At 42.0% G+C, this 21,636-nt stretch overlaps 2 protein-coding genes and 1 long non-coding RNA gene across 12 annotated transcripts in view; 1 reads left to right on the plus strand and 2 right to left on the minus strand.

Annotated features, from left to right (window-relative positions):
- The window catches only part of herc1 (HECT and RLD domain containing E3 ubiquitin protein ligase family member 1), a 65,752-nt gene extending 56,735 nt beyond the window's left edge, over positions 1 to 9,017 (minus strand). For 5 of the 9 annotated variants that reach the window (XM_030376256.1, XM_030376255.1, XM_030376254.1 and 2 more), the window contains exons 1-5: positions 8,585 to 9,017; positions 6,131 to 7,107; positions 5,778 to 5,873; positions 4,780 to 4,974; positions 2,548 to 2,859 (exon numbers count right to left, since the gene is read on the minus strand). In XM_030376256.1, coding sequence (XP_030232116.1) covers positions 2,548 to 2,859; positions 4,780 to 4,974; positions 5,778 to 5,873; positions 6,131 to 7,081 — 1,554 coding nt within the window. In that variant the 5' untranslated portion in view covers positions 7,082 to 7,107; positions 8,585 to 9,017. The remainder of the gene's footprint in view (positions 1 to 2,547; positions 2,860 to 4,779; positions 4,975 to 5,777; positions 5,874 to 6,130; positions 7,108 to 8,584) is intronic. The other 4 variants (XM_030376252.1, XM_030376249.1, XM_030376251.1 and 1 more) reach the window with 4 other exon arrangements.
- A 733-nt stretch (positions 9,018 to 9,750) lies between these two features.
- dapk2a (death-associated protein kinase 2a) lies at positions 9,751 to 20,519 on the minus strand. 2 transcript variants are annotated; one of them, XM_030376259.1, is made up of 8 exons: positions 20,223 to 20,519; positions 17,495 to 17,716; positions 13,249 to 13,387; positions 12,046 to 12,175; positions 11,870 to 11,945; positions 11,616 to 11,768; positions 11,402 to 11,447; positions 9,751 to 11,134 (listed from the first exon to the last, which is right to left on the minus strand). In XM_030376259.1, exons 1-8 carry the CDS (start codon positions 20,282 to 20,284, stop codon positions 10,457 to 10,459), a joined length of 1,506 nt encoding a protein of 501 aa, XP_030232119.1. In that variant the 5' UTR covers positions 20,285 to 20,519; the 3' UTR covers positions 9,751 to 10,456. The 2 variants fall into 2 exon arrangements, with proteins under 2 accessions (XP_030232119.1, XP_030232120.1); XM_030376260.1 differs by having other exon boundaries at positions 9,751 to 11,131; positions 20,223 to 20,518.
- LOC115558288 (uncharacterized) lies at positions 11,131 to 11,797 on the plus strand. Its single transcript, XR_003979310.1, has 2 exons — positions 11,131 to 11,341; positions 11,633 to 11,797. It is a non-coding gene; the product is annotated as an uncharacterized LOC115558288 (long non-coding RNA).
- Positions 20,520 to 21,636: the final 1,117 nt, after the last annotated feature.

Raw genomic sequence — 21,636 nt, forward strand, 5'->3', positions numbered from 1 at the left:
TGAAAGGTGGCAAATTCAACACCTAAGCCCTACTTTGATAAAGGCAAAGCCCGGGACACGATATACTTCTTGTTTCAATGCAATTTAAGGAGCAGCAAACAAAATGGTGGATGATGTAATTATGAAATTCTAGGACGATTGTAAGGGGCGAAAAAATTCCTTCTACATTCCCATTAGCTGAAAATGGATCTGGAAACTGTCAAAGACGACATCACCACTCAAGTGAAAATGAACTGGCTGAGTTTAGGGGGCACATTAACCAGAAACATGTCAAAATAAACGCAGACGTAGAACAGCAAAATGATAAGATAGAAGTCGTTTTGACTCGCACTAAAGAAGTACAGCAGTGGAGTACTGACGCAAAACGTGCACTGAAGGACATTCTAAAAAAAAAGAAAGATCGATAAGCTGGATGACTAAGAATCGAGATCCAGGTGGAACAACTTGGGAATATACGTCATTCCAGAAGATGCGGAGCTGAGAAGCAAATCGGTCGTGGCGTTTATTGACGAATGGTTAAAAGACGAGCTATCACTCGAAACAAACCTCCAGATTCAACGAGCCCTGGCGCCAAAGACAATACAACCACCAAGGTCGATTATACTCAACTTTCATCAGTTTAATGTGAAGGAGATGGTTTTGAAAGAGGCGTGGGGAAAGAAAACAGTCAAGCTCGGAGAAAGTAGGATTTATTTTGATCATGACTACTCTGTGAGGATGTCGCAACAACGCAAAGCCTACGTGAACCTGAAGAAGATTCTAAAGGGGGAAGGCATCCGCTGTCAGACACCCCTCACCAAGACGCGTATCCACTGGGCTAGTGCAAGGAAGACGCACAGCAGCGCGGAGGAAGCCGTTGGCGACATGAGGAGAAAAGGATATGAAGTAGATGACATCACCGATACCAGAGGCGCTACAGCCCGTGACAGGCTCCAGTCGAGTGGGCCGGAGAGAGAGAACGAGACCGAACCTCGCAGGCAGGCACACGAGCGAGAGGACGGCTGCAGGAATTCCAACGTGAGGACAACAATGCGAGATGAATACCTGACTCTAAGTATTAATGTGAATAACATATCCTTAAAGTGTAAGACAGGTCAAAAAAGAAAAAAGAGTTAGTGTTTAATTCGATGTGACCTGAGGGATTTAGATATCAGACTTGTTGGCTCCAAGGGACGGAAGCACAGCTGCCTACAACAGAGTCTAGTATGGGCAGATCTACCCCTTGCGGGTTACATCTTACTACTAGCTGGGGGCCCTTCTCTTGTGGAAGGCATTTCCCCTCAAAACTTAATGAGGGTCTACATAAGAGGGTTGTTGACATCTCTTTTTGGAGGTCGCTTTTTCTGTTTAGTTATATTACGTTATTTTTTCATATGTTTGTTTCATATGATGTTAAGTGCCGATGGTTATTGCACTGTTAGATTGAGGGGTAGACACCAAAATGTGAACAGACCAAAAACAGCCAAGGAATACCAAACAAAAATGAATTAAACTTATTTCTCTCAATGTTAATGGCTTAGGAAACCCAGTCAAAACAGCTACAATTATAGCTCAAATTGAAAAGGAGAAGACGCAGATTAATTTTCTGCAAGAATTGATTTGGAATTAAAAACACTTGCTATAGCTCCCATTCAAACACCCACAAAATAGGTGTTGCAATTTCCTAAGGCCACCAAATTTGAATATCAAAAAGAAATAAAAGATAAAGAGGGACGTTATATTATTGTAAAAGGAACAATTGTCCAAGCAATGGTAACATTGGTGAACATATATGCCCCGTCTGTAAGTAATAGTGATTCTTTAAATCCCTATTTGATTTGATTGCTGTAGAAATAGAAGGTGTATGTATATCTGTGGAGGAGATCTCAATGTGATAATGAACTGTTACCTAGACACTACTAGTCGCAAGAGAAATAGGAAACCTATCACAAAGGTAGTGAAAAATACATGGGAAGAGAAATGGGCTTTTTTGATGTATGGAGGCAACTACATCCACTACAGAAAGACTTTAGTCATTATTCAGCAGCACACACTGTATACTCAAGAATTTACTATTTTTTTATGCAGAAGGAAAACAGGGATAGAATACAGGAATGTCAAATTGGAGTGGCCGATTTGTCGGACCATAGCCCAATCTATTTAAAAATATATTTGAAGTCCAGACGAAAAGACACAATACGGAGATTAAACGTGGGGATAGCAAATAGCAAACAGTTGGTCCAACAAATAAAAGCTGAAATACAGAAGTACTTAGAGTTGATTGCAATTTTTCTAAAGGCTGGGATAATTGACTGAGTAATTTTCTAAAGACTGGGATAAATGGTTACTGTATGTCAAAAAATGAAGAAATGTAAAATATTGTTTATATGCAATGTGGATTTTCCCCCCAACAGGCATTGTTCCCCTTAAATTTCCCCACTTTATATCTTTCTTTCTAACTTTCTCTCTCTTTGACAGAGAAAAAATGTATGCAAGTATGTGAATTACATTTTCCATTGAATGAGATCAGAGTTTCCGATTGAAAGCCAAACAAAGCAGAGCCCTTACCTTGCCCTGCAGTGGACCTTGAATCAGCTTGGGGTACTTCTGTGTAGAGCTGTTACCGTGGCCTAGCTTTCCGTAGTCCCCGTCACCCCAGCTGAATACCTCTCCCTCCGTGGTGAAGGCCAGCGTGTGGCCGTCGGAGCCCTTGGAAGACGACACTTTCTTTACGGAACGATGGGGTTCAAAGGTCAGCTTCTTGAGCGTGGACTGGTTGTTAGAGTCCCCCAAACCTAGACGGCCGTAGCTTCCCTTTCCACATGCCCGCACAGAGCCATCGGAAGAGATCACAAAGGTGCAGTACTGGCCTGCCTCAATCTGTAGAAAAAGAGGCCACACTTTAGGGACAGTTGTTGAGATCATAGTTAAATTGTGCACCTGCATAAGACGCACGTAGAAGACACACCTTAAAAAAATAAAAAGTCTTTATGTCCCACTAGCAGGTATAACACTGTTATTTTGTAATTAGCTGGCCCTATGCAGTAGTTAAGCCAAACATACAGAAGCATACTTAAATTTTCTCACACACATTCACATACCACCAACAAAACAGGTGACTGAGGCCCCGTCCACACGAAGCCGAAACGGGCGAAACCGTTACGGTTTCGATCTATCCGGTTTCGGAGTATCTCCGTAAAGATGGAGTCAAGTGAAACCGGGTAGATCTGTAGAAACGCTGTAGTACACATGCCAGGCCCATAAGGGGCGCTGCTTCTGCTACAGAAATCCAGAAGAAAATTAAATAAGAAGAAGAGGCGAGCATGCGCATAAAGGCTGCCCCCCCGAACCACCAACAACACAAACAAACAGTCAGTCAACAGTCTCAATAAAAAATGGCTTAGCAACCCAACAAGGGACATGATCTGCTGCAGAACGATTACAAGCCTGTAGTCCACTATCATCTTTGTTTTTGTGAGTTCTGAGACTTCAATGACACTCAGTCATTGGCTGGAGGGTCGAGGGGTGTGGCGATGACGTCATTGTTTACGGTTTCAGTCGGTTTCAGGCGTCCACACGAATCCAAAACGAAACCGGGTAGATTTGAAACCACCTCCGATGGTGGTTTCAGAAGTTTACGGTATCGGTCAGCGGATTCACCGGCTTCGTGTGGACGGAAGGCCGAACCGTACAAGACCTTTGCGGTTTCGCCACGAAATCGGCTTCGTGTGGAAGGGGCCTATGTTGGTTACGGACAGAGCATGACCATTTTATCTTTTCATTCCAATCATCTAAAAGGGGGCATGACAGTGGGTGTGACATATCACAAAAAGCCGCCTTACTTACAATCGTATACGTGATACACCAACAACAACAATTTTGAAAAGTTTGGCAGGGGCCCATGCCAATTGTAAGTTGACCACCTTAGGTTACCTTCCTCTGCCCCCCCCTCAGTAAGACAACAAGTGGATAAAGAATATTCTAGACATTGAATGTTTCAATACTAGACTTCAACTGTTCTATAGTGCTTGTTCTAGGCCGCGTTTACAAAAGGATGCTTGCGGGTAAGAAGTGCCTTTCGTTTAGACGTGACAGCGTTTTTGGGGCTTAAAAACGCGAAAATCTAAAACCTGAGTGGAAAACTTGAATACACTCCGCCGTAGCGTTTCCGTCTCCACTGCTAAGAGGCAAAACTCTGCTCAGATCTGCTCACGTCGTGTACGCGTTTACGTCACATACATGCGCCAGTACAGGGAAATAAACAAACATGTTGGATTATATCCATGCGTCGGACCGTCAAGCTGCTCTGACAGCTCTAATAAACTTACAGGAGTCTTTCCACGAAATGCACAGGATATGTACAGATAGTATTACTGAACAGAGAAGGATCTGTAATTATGTTTTCGTTATCGCTTGGTTATTGTTTTGTGATAGTGTATCACAGTACCACCTAGCCGCCTGACATGAATACCCAACCGAATTCCACACACTTTTGCGTCACCGTATGAATGCCGATTTCCTCCCGAAAACGCTCGTCTGAATGCGGAATAAAAAGTGAAGACGCAACGCCACTTTTCCGTCTTCTGTTCAGACCGTCATCATGTAGACGTAGCCCTAGAGTCACGTTTATTAAGAGTATATGAAACTTGAAAGTCAAGGATTGGAAAGACATAAGAGACACTTAATGGACAAACTGTTAACTTGGAGGTCTATGTTCTACTGAGGACTATTCTATTGTAAAGGTGGAATTTTCCCACTGCCCACATCTCCGAAATGGCTGACCACTTATTTTGAACTTACTGTCTGTGCATCTGCAAAGCTGGGCGCCAACTTGGGCTGGAGGATCTTTTCCTGGGTACCCTCCACCAGTTGGTGGCTGCTGTTACTCCCCCAAACGTAGACCTCACAGGTCTCCGACACCAGGGGAGAATCCCCTGTCTGTATGCTGTCTGGGCTGACACAGGTGCGAGAGTAGTCTGATGCCATTCTACATACCTGTGGAAACATTTCAAAGACTGTATAAACACAAAAACCTGTGGTAGGGTTTTGGATTCAATACACTGCTCAAATTGTATATCTAGCATCTGAATCAATTTACAATGAGAAGGCCAAAAGGGATCTCGTACCATCTACACAATATGAAAATCTAAAATAGGAGAGAATACTCCCAGACCAGATTACCAAGGCTGAGGTTTAGTTTATAGTTGCAATCTCGAAGGTTTCGATTTGATTTTCTTTGGGGACAATTTTGTCAGTAATCTTTTCCAACGAAATGAACAATGCCCACCAACAAGTCAGTAAGATTTATAATAATTCAAATGCAAGGGATTTAACAAGTAGGCCGTAGGCTCAATCCCTACTGTGTTACCTGATTTGGCAATAGATAGTGATTTAACAGACATTTATTGACATGAAAATCTTCAAGATTAAAAATGTCACATTAAGGAGGATTTGTGTAAAAACTTTGGCGAATGCACCAATAGTAAATAGAATCATATTGCTATCAATAAGATTACCCTAAATAGGATCATGAAACCAAGTGAGCGAAAGGTAATCTTTCTTTGGTTGGATCATGGTCCTTTCTACCAGAGATAAGTAGCAGGTAGAATGATGGAGGGATCAGAGCAAATAGATTGTAATTCAATCAAGAAACTTCAATACTACAGCCAAATATTCAGATTAAGTCCTCCAGCACTTAGTCAGCTGGTGTAGTGTCTTCTCGGCATTACATTACTGTATGATATTAATAGGCCATAATTGTATATCTCACAACTAGAAAACATATATAAATGTCTCACTTCCTCAAAAAGGCAAAGCGAGGCCTCGTACAGCGAGCATAGTCCATCAGAGGTGCGTAGAGGCTCCCGCCACTGGCTTCGATCTGCAGAGGAGCCCTGCACAATTTGGATTGTATAATGTTACATTTTAGCACAAAACACATGATTGTCTCCTAAAAGTCAGTTATACAGTGCACAAGTAAATTAGGATCTCTATGTGGTTCTATGAAGATGAATGGGTTAACTTGTTTTCAATGATAGTATGTCTGTTTGTTTGATTAGTTATATTACTAATGAAAAAGCTACTTATCCAACTGTAGAAGTAACTCATTTAAAATGTTATCAGGTTTGCCAAGTTCCTCGTCAACACCTACCAGGGAACGTCTCATCTGCATCAGGATGTTCATGAAGCAGTCGTAGCCAATGAGTCCCTCTTGGTTCTGCAGCACTGTGCTTTTTTCCATGGAACAAACCACCGCTGATGCAGCCAAGCCCATCTCAATCCACTCTAGCAGGTACCGCAGGGAGCCCCTCTGGGAGGCAAGGCCCAACAGCAGCTCCGATGCAAGCCGGCGTCCCAGAATATCTGCCCCGGAGTTTGGCATGGTCACCCCTTTGAGGAAGGAGGTCACCTGGGCCAAGCAGTCCAAGCCCATGGGGGGGATCTTGCTCTCGTTGGCCAGAGAGAGGGGGGGTAAGGAGCTAACCACGTCAATGGCAGTGTGTATGACGTTGTTACACAGGTTTACGTTGCCTCCCGGGTGTCCGCTCGGGTTTGGTGGAGGGGGCATCATCCAGCTCTGCCGGAGCAGAGCAAAGAGGAGGCTTAGGCCCGTGCGAACACCCATCTCAATCAGGGCATCGGTGCTGGAACGTGGCCGCTCGCTGACTGTGTGCATGTCTGCTGAGCCCGATCCGTTATCCGGAGAATGTTGCTGCTGCTTGACCTTGCCCTTGTCGTGGTACTTGTTAGATAGCGCGTAAAAGATCCTTTGAAGCACCAGCAGACGCTTGCGCAGTGCAGCGGCAAATGGCGAGTCGGAGCACACCATTTTGGCCAGAGCCAGTTGGCTACCAAGTAGCGCGTCCAGGTAGTGTTCCTGCTCATCACTGGAGAGGGATTCACGCTCAAAGTCTGGAAGTTGGGGGCCTTTCAGGCACAACACCTGCTGGGGCAGCAACACCACCTCTTTGTTCGCCAGCAGCTTGGAGTAGAGCACAGAGACTCCCTCTCGTGTAGCTATGGACTCGCTGTCCTCTGTGATCCATGAGCTGTTCAGGTGCTCCAGCCATTTGAGTTTCACTGGGGGTATCATCAAAGCCATGGCATGTCACTCTGGACCCATCTGCCCTGGAGACACAGGGTGGAGAACACACAGCCTTTCTGTTTAGTTAAAAACGGCTAATTGCCCATGTAACATTCTTTGTCCCCCGTATATTGGAAAATGTATCACATTACAAATAGAAAAATGATGACCAAGTGAACCTCTGTTTGTTTTTTTACAAGAATCTTACTATCAACACTCCCAAAACCCCTTCCATTCACGCCACCTTGCCAGCTGAGTTATGCTAGTTCCACTCACAAAGTTGCACAGCAAGTAAGTGTAGTCAAAACACAATTATATGTAATTTTTTATAATTCTGAATGTTCTGGGATGGGCTCAATGCGACACATTGTGACTTCAACCCAAACTTCGCAACCATGTTCCATACAATTTACGGATAACTACTGAGTGCAAGGTGAGTTTAGATTTGCCAAAGCAGTACAAAGGCTTTTTGTTATTGTAATAATGAAGCATGGCTATATATTCAAACTGACTGAAATCAATGCAAGTTAACATATTCAAATTTGTAGGTCATAAGCCAAAGCCAGATGTTTAATATGTACCCGGATTCCAAGACACAATGTCAAGCTCTGGTCATTAAATAAAACATTCATCAAACGAATTAACAAATTATGAATGAAGCCATTTTTCGAGGCGACTCCTTTTTCTCGTGCTACACGAGCCTGACACAATTAAAAATATATATTTAATTGTCACTGAATCGATTATACAGTAATGACTTTATAGTCGATAGGGTTAAAAAAATAATAGTTTTTTTTATGTAAAGGCATGTAAAGTCGTCTATCGCCCTGGCCACAAGACTTACTAACGAATTACTATTCAAAATAATAAAAGTTTAACGATAATAAGCTGTAATGAAAAGTCGTGGAAATTATTAGGAACCCAGGCTTAGAGGATACTTCTATTGCAAATGTATTCAAGATATAATATAGAGGAAGTCGGAATAGTCTAAAGAACAAAATTTCCCCCAAAATACGTTTTGTTATTGGACAACTCGTCTCCTCCCTGCACGTACTGGAATAAAGCCTTTGACGCTTATGCCCTGGATGAGCCTAGTACATGGTGCCCTGTTCTGGTAATGTTGTTATTGAGCTGCAGTCCGCTCTAGCTGACACCATGACATGAATGTGCAGCTCGACAAGACTGACCAATCTAGTTGGGCTTCATCTTGGCTTTTTGATGATCCGCTTCTAAAGTTAGCTAGTTACTAAAGTGACACTTACGCTTAACTGAAAACGAAATAATCCAGTAGCCAACATGCATTTTGCAGTCAGATAAAATTATGCCCAACACTTTTTCATAAAAATTCGATGCAGCAAGCAATGCACTCACTGACACAGATTTCTAAACGCTAGCTTTAAGCTATGTTTTCAAAAGTATTCATCATATAGCACATTTGATATTAATCCGTTATAGCACATTCAATATAGGTCTACAGCCATTGCTAATGCTGGCATCAAAGTAAGCAGAATAAAATATTACCTGAACGTCAACTGTAAGCAACACTGGACCGATGTAGCAAGACGTTATCCCAGAACCCATGTAACGTTAGCTATGAGCTAGCCTCGTTGAACTCACCTGTTAAAAAAGGCCCTGTCAGTGAGATGTTAGCCGGCTAACCATAGCATTAGCCTGTGTGCATCAGGTACCCTACTAATAGCGAGCTAGCTGTAACTAGCCCGATAAGCGTACCTTACCAGAAAATGTAAAAGGGCCTCCTGTTATTGGTTTGTTGACTGAATGTCAACGTTACTACATTTCACTGAACATTAATTATCATTGACTTGTTTTGACAACGTCATTACGAATGTGGACAGGCGGGCTATGTCCATATCCTCGCCCATTCCCATCTGCACCTTATACTGCAATGAATGCAGCCTGTGAAGTTCAGGCTGCAAGTCCCCCAACCCTTCCAGAGCCCCAGCCCCACTGCCGTGACGTAGACGATTGCCCGTAGAGGAGACAGGCTCGTGCAACGCTTGCGCCTAGGCTGAGAGAGGATTCGAAATTAGCGTTATCCCGGTCAACCACAAAGCAATTGCCGGTCTCTTTATTCCTAAAACGTGTAGGCCAGTAAATAGTCCCTTGAGCTAGAAATATAAATAAAGAGAATAATAAAAACAACAACGGCAAGGAGAATAAATATGGAGTAGGCCAATTTAGAAACATTTTACAAAGCAATTATTCCGAAAGTCCCTCCCTCTCACTCGAGGTGAAAGCAGTATGATTGAATGTCCCGCCCTCTCATTCGCAAATGCTGATGCAGACGCTCCGTAGTGACATCCGAACGCGGTTATCGTGATCAAAACAAAGGATTTCATAAGTGTTTAGGGTGCAGTTTGTGCAGTTTGAAAATGGTTTTGAAAGGGTTTGAAGATTTGGTCTGCCACATCTATGTTACTGCTTTTGTGCTTGCTTCTTTCACAAATAAACTGTTTATCATTATGTTTATAAAGCTGTCATGCACTATGCGCTATTTGCCAAGGCATTTCTTGACCACGTAGGCTAAGGTCAAACCCATGAGTTAAATATAGACTGCAAGTTTCAAAACAGAACAATTATCTGGTATCTTTGCCTTGCAGACAGTCAGTCAGATCCGCCCCAGCCTCAGAGCAATTCCGTCATCATCAGTAAACACGTTCGAAACACATAGGGATTCTTTGTTTAATCACAAAGCAAATTAAATGTGTTCCATTTTTTAAATGTGCAAAGTTTACAAAATGCCAGCAAAATATTACTTTTCGAGTAATTTACTCCATGATTATATCCTCATGTCTGAAAGATTCTTAAAAATGAAACGCATCCATCTACAAGTAACAACATCCAGGGAAATGTAGCTAAATAAAGTTCCTCGGATGCCAATGGGAACATACATAGTGCAGGCTTTATCATTTCTTTTTTTGTGTTGTTAAAGTAAACCCATAACCACAGTATATAGCATGATACAAATATACTCAAAATGTACTGCATGATCTTAATCTCTACGCATTGGTGATGTATTACGCATTTAACAGTCTCATAATGAATGTTCTCATTTATTCATTTGATCTCAGTTTGCTGTTTGTAGTCAGTTTGCACTGTGACTCCCAAATATTTATATGCTCCCTTAAAAATAGCAGCGAGCATCTACATATAGTGTGGAACTGAGCAGTGGGGGTGTGGTTTTCAGGAAGAGCAGTTCTGGTTGGGAGACTCCTGATCTACTTTAAGGTTGAACCAACTGCTCAGTTTTATTCTTGAAGCGATTCATGTCACGAATATTATTTCAAAGTGCTCCTACAAACAGAGTAAAGCCCCTATGGTTTCCGGTACATACTGCTATAAATAACCCAAATCTGTATACGTGCAGTGGCATTATCTCTGCTGCCCACTCTCTGTGAAGTCCAGGTTGATTCCAGAGAGGAGCTCTCCTCCACATGAGCGATTCAGCAGCTCCTTCAGCGCTTCGTTCACGTCGTTGGAGAAGACACTGGAGAAGCTGCAGTTGGGGTGACCTCCCGCGCAACTGCCGCTGCTGCCCCCACCACTCGGGGGAAACGACCCCACCACCTCCTGCACCCACTTCAGCTCGTCGCTGAGTTCGTTGCGCAGTGCCTCAAACCGGCTTTGGCGCTCCCGGTAGCGGTTGCCGACAGTGACAAGGTTGGCGTCGACGGCTCGCATGTCGTCCTGCATGCTCCGCTTCATGGCCTCAACCTTGCGGAACTCGTAGCGGATCTGGGAGAGCTCGTGGCGCACGCCTTCGGTCTCCTCCTTGTACCAGGCCTCCTTCTCATTGTACAGGGACGCCATGGCATCGATTTCCCCCTGCAGGGTGTCGTGCGTGGCTGCCAGCGTGGCAAAGGAGCCTTCCATTTGACCAATGTCCTCCACCACCTGGGCGAAGCGCTCAAAGTTGACATAGGTGTTATTGGGTGGCATGCTAGAGTGGGACTTGATGGTGTACTCTCTGAGGCGCTTGGTCTTCAGCTCACGCCGCCCACGCCGCTTGGTCTCAGGGGCTTTGCTGTCTTCCTTGTGCTCGTTGGACTCCAATTTAACAGAAGAAAAGAATAGTGGATCACATCAGTGAGCTTTCAACCATAGAAGAACACACGATGATAAATTAAAGGTGTTATGGAGCAGGAACAAAGCATATTATATCAATAGGTGACCAAAAACAAGGTTCATTAGAGGAATACAACCTTGAGGGCTTCAGTAAATATCACCATTGATATAATATTACATCGAGAATAAAAAGTAATAAGTAGATATTAACATAATACAGACATACATGTTGACATTGAGTTTCTCCAATACCTTTATCCATTGATGATTAAGAGCATCTTGTATTGTTAGCCTTTTTCTGTAAGAAGCATCAATAATTAAATGAATATTGAAATATTTAACCATGAGTGTAGCAATTAAAATAGTATTATAAAAAACACACATTTTGTATTATACTGATACATTGCATGTCATAGTGTCCAAGAGAATATACAATGCTGTTTCAATATCACATTTGAGTTAATACCCTTTATCTCTCTCCAGCAGCTGCCTGATGAATTTCTTCGCAAGCTCACTGGTGTGGCAGAAGAACTCTTCATCAAACTCATAATTTATGGCCGAAATGTTTCCAAGTGTGTCCTGTTTGGTTTCTCCCAGGAAGGGTGAAGCACCACTCAGTCTAAAATAAAACCAATCCAAACAGCTGTAGTCAACTATCTTATTTTAAATACACACAGTTTAAATAGCATTGCATGGATGCATATGTCTGTTGATGCTTACAGGATGTAGGTGATGACACCTATACTCCACATGTCTGCCTCTAACCCCAGTGGCTCGTAGTTGACAATCTCTGGTGCTGAGTGAAAGAAAAATGCAGCACTAGTAATTGACTGTATCATGTTAAAATGAAGATTTGTAACATAGATAGACACATTAAAACTGTGGGATTGTCTTACCCACAAACTCAGGAGTTCCAAATATGTTTTTGAATTCAACTCCTGCTTCAATCTTGTGGGCAAGGCCAAAATCGATAAGCTTGATTCTCGGCAATGGCGCGTTCTTGTCCAGAAGCATTATGTTCTCTGGCTGCAGTGCAGATGGGAAGTGAGTTATTATCACAAAGCATTAGGAGAACCCACTTCTTTACGCTCGAAAATCATTTAGTATTATAGTGCTCACCAGCAGCACAAGCATTTCATGTTTGAAGTTGTGACCCTATAATTTAAATTATGTATATTTTCTAAGCCACTACACCACTTGTTAGGCCAGGACAAGATCATTTCACACATAGTGGCAACAAAATATTGTAAATGATTTTATAACCAACAAAATGGAATCATTAATCAATAAAGTATTTTCATATTTCATATATCTTATCTCTCTCTCTCTCTCTCTCTCTCTCTCTCTCTCTCTCTCTCTCTCTCTCTCTCTCTCTCTCTCTCTCTCTCTCTCTCTCTCTCTCTCTCTTGTCTCTGTCTTACTTTCTCTCTCTCTCTTATTCGCTGACACTGTACAATGTCAGATGGAAAGAGGAAATACGAGCTCTGCAATGACATTTCTTGATCCATTTACAAACACTTACAATATTAATGATAGTATGTCTAAATAAATCTTGGTGATACATGATCCTCTAAACAACTTTATATAATCCATTTAAACCCTTTACTTTTGAGCCTTCAGAGGTTAGTTTGTTTTGAACTTTTATCATTATATCAGTTTCTACATTCACAGTGTAATGAAGCCATTACAATACTGTGCAATAGCAGCTGGGTAACCGCAAAATAAAGTTAGATGCTCCACCTAGTTTCACATGGTATCTATCTACAGTATATGTGGTCTATATGTATGAAGCGAAATTAAAATGTGATGTTCATTATATTTCAGAAGCAAAGCATTTTTTAATCATGGATTCAAAGATCTAATATATATTATAGAATAAAAAAAACTCTAAATCTATATTAGCTGATAACATGCAATCAATTTCCAATGGTTTTTATTTTATATTTGTGGTCACAACTGAATTAAATGGTGGTTAGAATTTCTAACTAAATCGACTAAATCTAACCTTTTGCTCAAAAACCTCTCAATCATTTCAACACTGGTCTTGAGGCAGTCATGCAAGGCCAGAAGCCATGCCATACACATGGTAAACAACCCACCTTGAGATCAAAGTGGGCTATATTTCTCGAGTGGAGGTAGTTCACCCCTTCCAAGATCTGTTTAATGAACTGGGTGGCCTCCTCCTCACTCAGAGACTCCTTCTGGGCCAGAAAGTCAAAGAGCTCTCCTCCAGACACCCTGCAGCACACCAAACACACATATCCAGCGTCTGAAACCTCTGTGATAACAAAAGGGTTATAACAGACGTATGGGAAACCTTCCAGAAACTGTACAGCTAAACCAAACTCTCAAGGAACCTAAATTAAAGGTTCTGTAGGTAATAACATTATTTGAATGTGATTTGTTATAATATATTTCACGTTTTTGGGGTAGTCGTTCCAGCATCGCGTCCATTATAGGTAGCTCCCCTAAAGTCATTGAGAGAGATGGCTATCTAAATGGCTCTCCCTCGCTCAATACGGCTCTGAATTAGGGCCGGGCGGTATATCGATATTTGAAATATATCAATATTTTTTCAAAAAAGATACAGAACGAGCACAAAGGTTAACGAGCATAGCGACGCAGGCAGGCTGAAAATGAAAGCACAGTGGCGTACCGATGTAGAATGAGGAGTTGGAGCAAGGCAACGGCAACTATGTTATTGTGTCAACAATATCGATATATATCTTATATCGACATTCTGCTGAATATATTGAGGCATGACTTTTGGTCAATATCGCCCAGCCCTACTCTGAATCAGCCAACGTTTTATGTGTTTCGCGTTGCAGTGAAATACAATTCAATAAAACAGAATTAAATCATTTAAACTTGCAGAGGAGAATGGGGGGAGAATATAATGGTGTTTTCACATCGCTGGTGATTATGGGGAAAACATTTTCGCAACGTCGTAAAGTTGTGATGAACGACACCTCATGACGCTCTTATGATTCTACTTCCGTTCGGCAACTGGGGCCAGATTTTGCAGAGTTGCCCAGTTGACCTATGGTTTACTAGTGACGCTCAAGAACATCAGAATCAGAAAGGATGAAGCCGAACGCAGTGCACATGAACGGTCGCTGTTGGGAACACGCGTAGTGAGCGTCATCACTGACAAGGCATCTCGTTATCACCAGGACTATGGAGTCAGTTTCCTGCCATAATTCAAACCTGAAAAAAAAAGTTTCAAAGGCTTGTAAGTCTGGGTTTGAAAACTCAACACCTTGTAAAAAAGGTTTTGCAACACTGAAAAAAGAGATTATAACCTGAAAAAAAATAAAACTAAAATTCAAACATCTGTAAACATGATTTTGTGTTCTATTTTATCTTCTTCATCATTTTCACCAACACATTTTCAAAGTTCAAACAATTTCACCAGCGCATTTGCAGAGTTTCAAATCTGGCACTGTTCTAACGGTGTATTTCATATGGCGAGTGGATAGTGCCAAACCTTAGGATTCCCTGGAAGAGGCGAAGGAGCAGCCTACCCTACGTCGCCGTGGGAACGTGTGAAATTTTGAATGGGATTGATTGGGACTGCAGACGAGAGACCAGCAGCGACGTCACGGCGACGGCATGGAAGATCCGCCCACCGGCGGCGGTGTCACGGCGACGTACATAAGGAAATTGTGACAAAATATACGTCTACTCTCGACGTGTGGATAAGTTCGTCGCCACTAAGACGCCTGCTACCCTACGTCGCCGTGAGAACGCCTGAACTAGAGAGAAGGCTATTTAAATATATTAAAGATTTGCGTGAGAATCGGTATCTCTCCAGCAAAAAGTCATCCGAATATAGCCGTGGTCTTACAAATCTCTCCCGGTGGATTGCACGAATAATTGGCGCTCCGGTATCAACAGGGCATGCCATTGTGAACACATGGACTCTGCGGTGAACGCAGCTTTAAATCCCCGAAACCGTTATGTTCCAAACTTAACCTGCACAAAACCTGGTCCGACCAGGTTTGATTCAGAGCATATGTTGCTATAGTAACTAACATACCGTGTTCATTTTGGAACGGAAACCCTAGGGTTACCGCAAACCCTGGGTTAATTTGCCCGGTTATGTGATAAAACCGGCTTTGTGGAATACCCCTCTGCATCAATCATCAAAACATTTTTGAGATCTGTTTTAAAACAGTTTGTCTTTTTGACACATAAAAACTAACGTTTTTTATAAAATGTCATCAACTTATTCATCAACAAGTCATTGGATATATTAATATCAGAAAATAATGAAGAAAAAATTATATATAGAGACTGGGAATCGATCCCCAGTCCCAACGGCGGCGGCGTGCATATCCTCTCCACACGGCGGCGGCGTAGCTTCTCCACACGTTCATTTCACACGTTGTTATCCTTCTCCAGGGAATCCTGGCACTATCCACTCGCCATAATTTCATTGTTGCCCGGTTTTGAAACCTTGTAAATGGGATTCTGCAAACAGGTGTTCATACATTGAGAAATACGTTTTGAAAGGTTGAATACTTAGTTTTAAAAACTTGTAAAGGTGTACGTTTACGACATTGCAACGTATTTTTTCAGAACTGACTTTTCAGAGATTTGAGCGCAAGCTTTGAGTCACGTGAATATTGGCAGTGTTCTGACGCCACTCGTTTTGAAACTCCTGACAGTCGAATCTGAAAACGTTCCTGGGGGCGGGACCATTTAGCTCTAAAACTATTGGTTGCTCTCGTCTTACGTACATTCCAATCACATGTGCCGTTCACCGGGCTGTTCGTGATTGACAGTGCTCTGCCGATGACATGAATAACAACGGGTTGATTTCGCGGTTGATTTTGATTTCCATTTTCTGGAACCAGAGTCTCATCTCCATAGGGCGCGACTAGCAAGGACGCGTCCTAGCAAGGCTGCAGCCTTCACTTTGGGAAACAGCCATGGTTCCAGAAAATGGAAATCAAAATCAACCGCGAAAGTCACTTGTTATTTGTGTCATCGGCAGAGCACTGTCAATCACGCACAGCCCGGTGAACGGCACATGTGATTGGAATGTACGTCAGCCGAGAGCAACCAATAGGTTTAGAGCTAAATGGTCCGGCCCCAAGGAACGTTTTCAGATTCGACAGTTAGGAGTTTCAAAACGAGTGGCGTCAGAACACTGCCAATATTCACGTGACTCAAAGCTTGCGCCTGTGTGGTCAAATCTCTGAAAAGTCGGTGCTGAAAAGTCAGTTCTGAAAAAATACGTTGTAATGTCGTTAACGTACACCTTTACAAGTTTTTAAAACTAAATATTCAACCTTTCAAAACGTATTTCTCAATGTATGAACACCTGTTTGCAGAATCCCATTTACAAGGTTTCAAAACCGGGCAACAATGAAATACACTGTTAGAACAGTGCCAGATTTGAAACTCTGCAAATGCGCTGGTGAAATTGTTTGAACTTTGAAAATGTGTTGGTGAAAATGATGAAGAAGATAAAATAGAACACAAAATCATGTTTACAGATGTTTGAATTTTAGTTTTATTTTTTTTCAGGTTATAATCTCTTTTTTCAGTGTTGCAAAACCTTTATTACAAGGTGTTGAGTTTTCAAACCCAGACTTACAAGCCTTTGAAACTTTTTTTTTCAGGTTTGAATTATGGCAGGAAACTGACTCCATACAGGACCACGCGCCTTAATTACCGGTAAAGTGTAATGGATACCATTCTCGCAGCCATTCAAACAACTTATGGTGCTATCCATTTGTATGGTACGCCGGTACGTCCGAACTGCTCTAGTGAGAACATGACGTAATTTCCTTGATTGCAGCACTGACAGCGTTCCCGTCTCTCATTGGCTATTCATTATTATTGTTAGCTACATTAGCATCTTTAGCAAACCAGCTCGAAATCAAACAACGCAACTTAACAATGTATTGCACCCACAGCAAGACCGTGAAATGCATACGTTAGTGATCAGAATAAAGTATCAATGTAATCAAGTTTGTATGAGCATTTAAAATCGATAATAAAATGACAAACGTGGTACAAATACAAAGAAAATAAATCTCTTTACGGGCGCAGCCATTTTTGTTGTCGAGTCGTACGGTCGGCCTTACTCAACTCGCTCTACTTTCAGAATAGCGGGTGGGACAGACCAAAAGAGGGCGTTCCTCCGTTAAATGCCGCAAGAAAGCTGGGAGATTTACAACTTACGTCTAGCAGGTACTGGCAGTGCTAGTACATACGAATGGATGGCACCATTACTTGCCCTTAGAAATCCCCAGAGGTTTGGCAGGCGAGGAGATCTCTGATGGTCGGGTTTTGCGCGACCAGCCTGTATATTACCTACTTGGCAGCACTCACAGTTCCAAGATGAGAACGACATCAGAGCGGTTCTCATAGACGTCGTGCAGCGTGACGATGTTGGGGTGCCGGGTCTGCTGCAGCATGTTCACCTCCCTCTCGATCTCCTCCCGCCGTACCCCCCGCAGGCTCGCCACGCTCCGGCGCTTCTTCATGAATTTGGCAGCAAACTCCAGCCCTGTACGTTTCTCCCGGCATTGCTTCACAATGGCAAACTGCCCACTTCAAAATACAAACAAGTGTCACCGCAGAGGAGAAGAATGGGAGGTGATTCTGAAATACAGTCTTAAAGTGTAAGTCCGGCAAAAATTGAACCGAGGGGCTCTTTCTTTGATCTGTTTCCATGCAGAAAAAGACCCTGGGTTAAATTTTCACCAGACTTACACTTTAAGTTAAATACACCAACAGCAGAACGGTTATCCAAATAACAAAGAAGTGTACAACAGTTGCGTTACAGTATAACAAACACACACACAAACACATGTGGCGCTCGCACGGTCGTAGCTCATTTTCTCATTGGCGGGCCAAATTCTCTGGGCGGGCAAGGCAGAAAAAGGGGAGGTCACTTGGCCCCTTATGACGACATATGGGGCCACATTCCAAATCAGCGCGCCTGAGCAGCCATTTTTTCAAAGGCGAGCAGGATACTAGTGCTCGTTTTGCACCGAACGCAAGTTTTAGCCACTGGGGGACGATAGGCAGGCTAGGGGAACTCATATTACTGTTAGAAAACCTCAAAAAGGGAGACTTACACGCCATGGGACCTTAAAGAAACGAGTTCCGTCCTATTAACGTTGCTCTGACCTACATTTGCTCCATGGGCGATTCTAGGTTCTGACTTTCGGGGGGGCCACAGGGGTCTATGAAGTAGCCTAAATAAAGTCCTGTCCAATTTTTTTTTTTTACACAACCTTTATATCTATCTTAATTACTATGCTGTTGTATGTCTAAGCCAATAGCTGGCAGTGTCAGCTAAAAAATGGAGTTCTGAACCACTAAAGTGATGAAAGGAAAAAAGACTGTTTGGATGAAGGAATAATCCATGGATGTGAACTGTACAAACAAATTTGAGGTATATTAAATATCCTTTGTGTAAGTTTCACTCAAAAATGACCATATTTTTTTTTACAAAGTTACTGAAACACATTGGTACAACATATACTAGATCAATAATATGCGAAACATACCACTTTTTCGGGAGCACTAAATTATGTCACCTCAGTTTCATGGACCAATACAATTTTATAAATTGTATCAACATACATTTTTATTAATGTATGTTTATGCAAAAAAATCAACAAGTACAACATGTACTAGCCTAATAGTATGATTAACAGACCACTATTTCGGGAGCAATAAACTATGTTGTCTCACTTTCAGGGACCAATGCATTTTTATAAATCTTCTGATGCAAAAAAATCTTGTTGTTCTGATGCAAAAAAAACGGCTGCTAATTTTCAGTAAAAAACAAAAAGCTGGCATTATTTTATCAGCTGAGGGCGTTTGCATTGCCATAACAACGTGAGCTAATCAACAAGTAGGCCTACAACATGTTCTAGAACAGTGATCTTAATAATTTTCTCTCATTCCCCCCCTAGGCGCCCTCCCTGAATTGAAATAGCCTATTGAGAACCTGCTAATATTTATTTATTTAGATTAATACAATTAGCGGAGATAACATCTGCAACAACTTAAAACTATTTCCAACTTCAGTTTATTAACTCAATTTGTAACATTTAAACAAAACTGCTAAGTCTGTGAATCTCAAAACAGAGAAACAAGAGCAAATGATTAACTGGGGTTTGCATTTAATTTGAAATATTTAAACAGTAAACATTGGTCACTTGTCAGCTTCATCAGCTTATTCCCTTTCAAAAAAAATTATATATGTTCAAGCATCAATAAAGACACCAAGTCCCTCTGTCATGACTCTGTAAGATCAAAATTCTTGTAAAACTTCTGACCCTTGGTATTATGTTGATTTAAAATAAAATAAGTAACTTATTAAAATAAATAAATAAAGACACTAAGTCCCGTCCCCCCCCCCCCCCCCCCCCAACACCTTTTATCAGCTGAGGGAGTTTTCATGAGTCTCAGTATTAGAACAGGTGCTAGGCTACTTGTTGATTAGCTCAGTTGTTGTGCCAATGAATACGCCCTCAGCTGAAAAAATAAGGCCAGCGTTTCTTTTTAACTGAAAATTAGCACCCATGTCAACTTTTTCTGCTCCTTGCACCTTATCATGCTTATCATGCTACGCAGCATTACAATCCTCTGCCGACTAAACCATGAAGCAATTCAAGAGGAGGCATAGATAGAATCGCCTTGTGGTCAACTGTCATTTAATACATCTGACAAATTATGTCAACATCCATTCTCTCATTGCTTGTGTAAAAAAAAAGAGGTTGAATATGAGACTTGAGGACGAAACGATAGGGTGGGCTATGGCAAGTTTTGGGTGGGCTTGAGCCCACCCAAAAGAGGTCTAGCTTCGCCACTGATTTGCTCCCCTTTGTGGGTTGAGTCAGACCATGATCATTTGAAGTGCTATGTGTACGAACATGCATTAAATTAATTGATGTTATGTAAATTAAATAAACTAGCTATTTTGTATTATTATCAAATAACTCACTCAAATAACTAATTGTTTTTCATTTTTTACAGAACCTATATTTAGGTCGTTTCGCAGGTTCCTCAGGTTGATTTGAATAAGATTAAGAAGTCCTACCTTCCCAACTCTTCACCAATATCATAGAAATCCTCCACTCTCTGTTGCTTGAAGAAGGCCATTCCTGCAGTCCTGATTGATTTAGGATACTGTTCAACTCCTCATAGTGTGTACAGGCTTAGTCGTCTGGCAGTTGACGAAAAGTTGGTTCGTACATTCCTACTCATTTGCATATTGTAGGTACAAGTTATGAAACGGTAACAGACCTTAACAAACTAACAAGTCGAAGCCGGTCTGGTCCTCTCGGGACCGAAGATGACCGCTGCGACAGTCGTGCAGGGATACTGCGCGCGCACGAGAAGGGTTCTCCTATTTCCAGTGCGCGCTCTCGTGCCACCTGTTGTGCTCTTAATAGGTCCATGGTTGTGCTGCGCGTGAAACTGTCACTTGAGTGCTCTGCCCATTGATGTTAAATAAATTGACCGATTATATGAAGCCTACCGAAAATAATTGTGTTTTAATATGATTAAAGTGTGTTTGTGTGTGTGTGTGTGTGTGTGTGTGTGTGTGTGTGTGTGTGTGTGTGTGTGTGTGTGTGTGTGTGTGTGTGTGTGTGTGTGCGTTTGTGTGTAATACATGGAAATGGGAATGTGCAGGAAGATAGATGTACTGTTGGGCTCATGCACATTACACACCAATAACCTCACAGAGTATATTGCCGAAAACATTTTTTTGCTTAAAGCTTACTTTTGACACTAACTTTGTATTGTCTGCTTCAAATCCTGTATTATGTCAGCATCAAAACCATCGGCTCTGTTTTACTGTTTTTGTTTCCACCTTGAATGAGGAAGAGCAATAGTCAAATGAACCTGCTATCCGTGCAGCCATGCCCGATTCGGAATCATCACAATGTCACTATTCAGGCAAAATAACTGATAAAGTCAAAGAGGCACATGCTCCATCTAGAGATAAAGGTCCTGTTTGGAGCAGCAGTGCAGGGAGATGAGTGCGTTGCTCTGCTGCTCCCTACGCACAGTGGAACGAGTGAGGATGGAGTGGAGTCTCGGAGCTGTGATGCAGACAAAGGACTCAGAGGGAGGACTGAGGGCCCGGGTCCTACGATGCTTTACAGAGACGCAGGAAACACTCATACTACATAACGGCAACTTCCCAGCGTGGTTCAGGGGCTTCACAGCCAGAAAGTAAGTACCAAGGATAGATTCATTGACATGTATAGTCATAATGTTGCGCACATTTAACCACATAGACTATGTTTGCAAATAACTATTAACTATTGAGTCTATAAAATGTCAATCACTAGTTACCATTTCAAAGTGATGCATCAGATGTGCTTGCTTCGTCAATCAGCCAAGAAAAACGGAACTATACCTTTTAAAATGATACATGAACCAAATATTTGAATTGAACTACAACATAAAGGAGCCAATGTTTGTTATCTGTTTGTATGAAATTT

This window comes from Gadus morhua, chromosome 14 (genome assembly GCF_902167405.1).
Source record: "Gadus morhua chromosome 14, gadMor3.0, whole genome shotgun sequence".
Taxonomy (NCBI): domain Eukaryota; kingdom Metazoa; phylum Chordata; class Actinopteri; order Gadiformes; family Gadidae; genus Gadus; species Gadus morhua.

Excerpts from the sequence above, each read along its gene's own strand:
- dapk2a (XM_030376259.1), bottom strand. The coding sequence starts at position 20,284 with ATGGCCTTCTTCAAGCAACAGAGAGTGGAGGATTTCTATGATATTGGT. Across the intron at positions 17,717-20,222 it reads ATTGGTGAAGAGTTGGGAAG|TGGGCAGTTTGCCATTGTGA; the intron begins GTAGGACTTCTT and ends TGTATTTTGAAG. Across the intron at positions 12,176-13,248 it reads TAGCCCACTTTGATCTCAAG|CCAGAGAACATAATGCTTCT; the intron begins GTGGGTTGTTTA and ends TCTGCACTGCAG.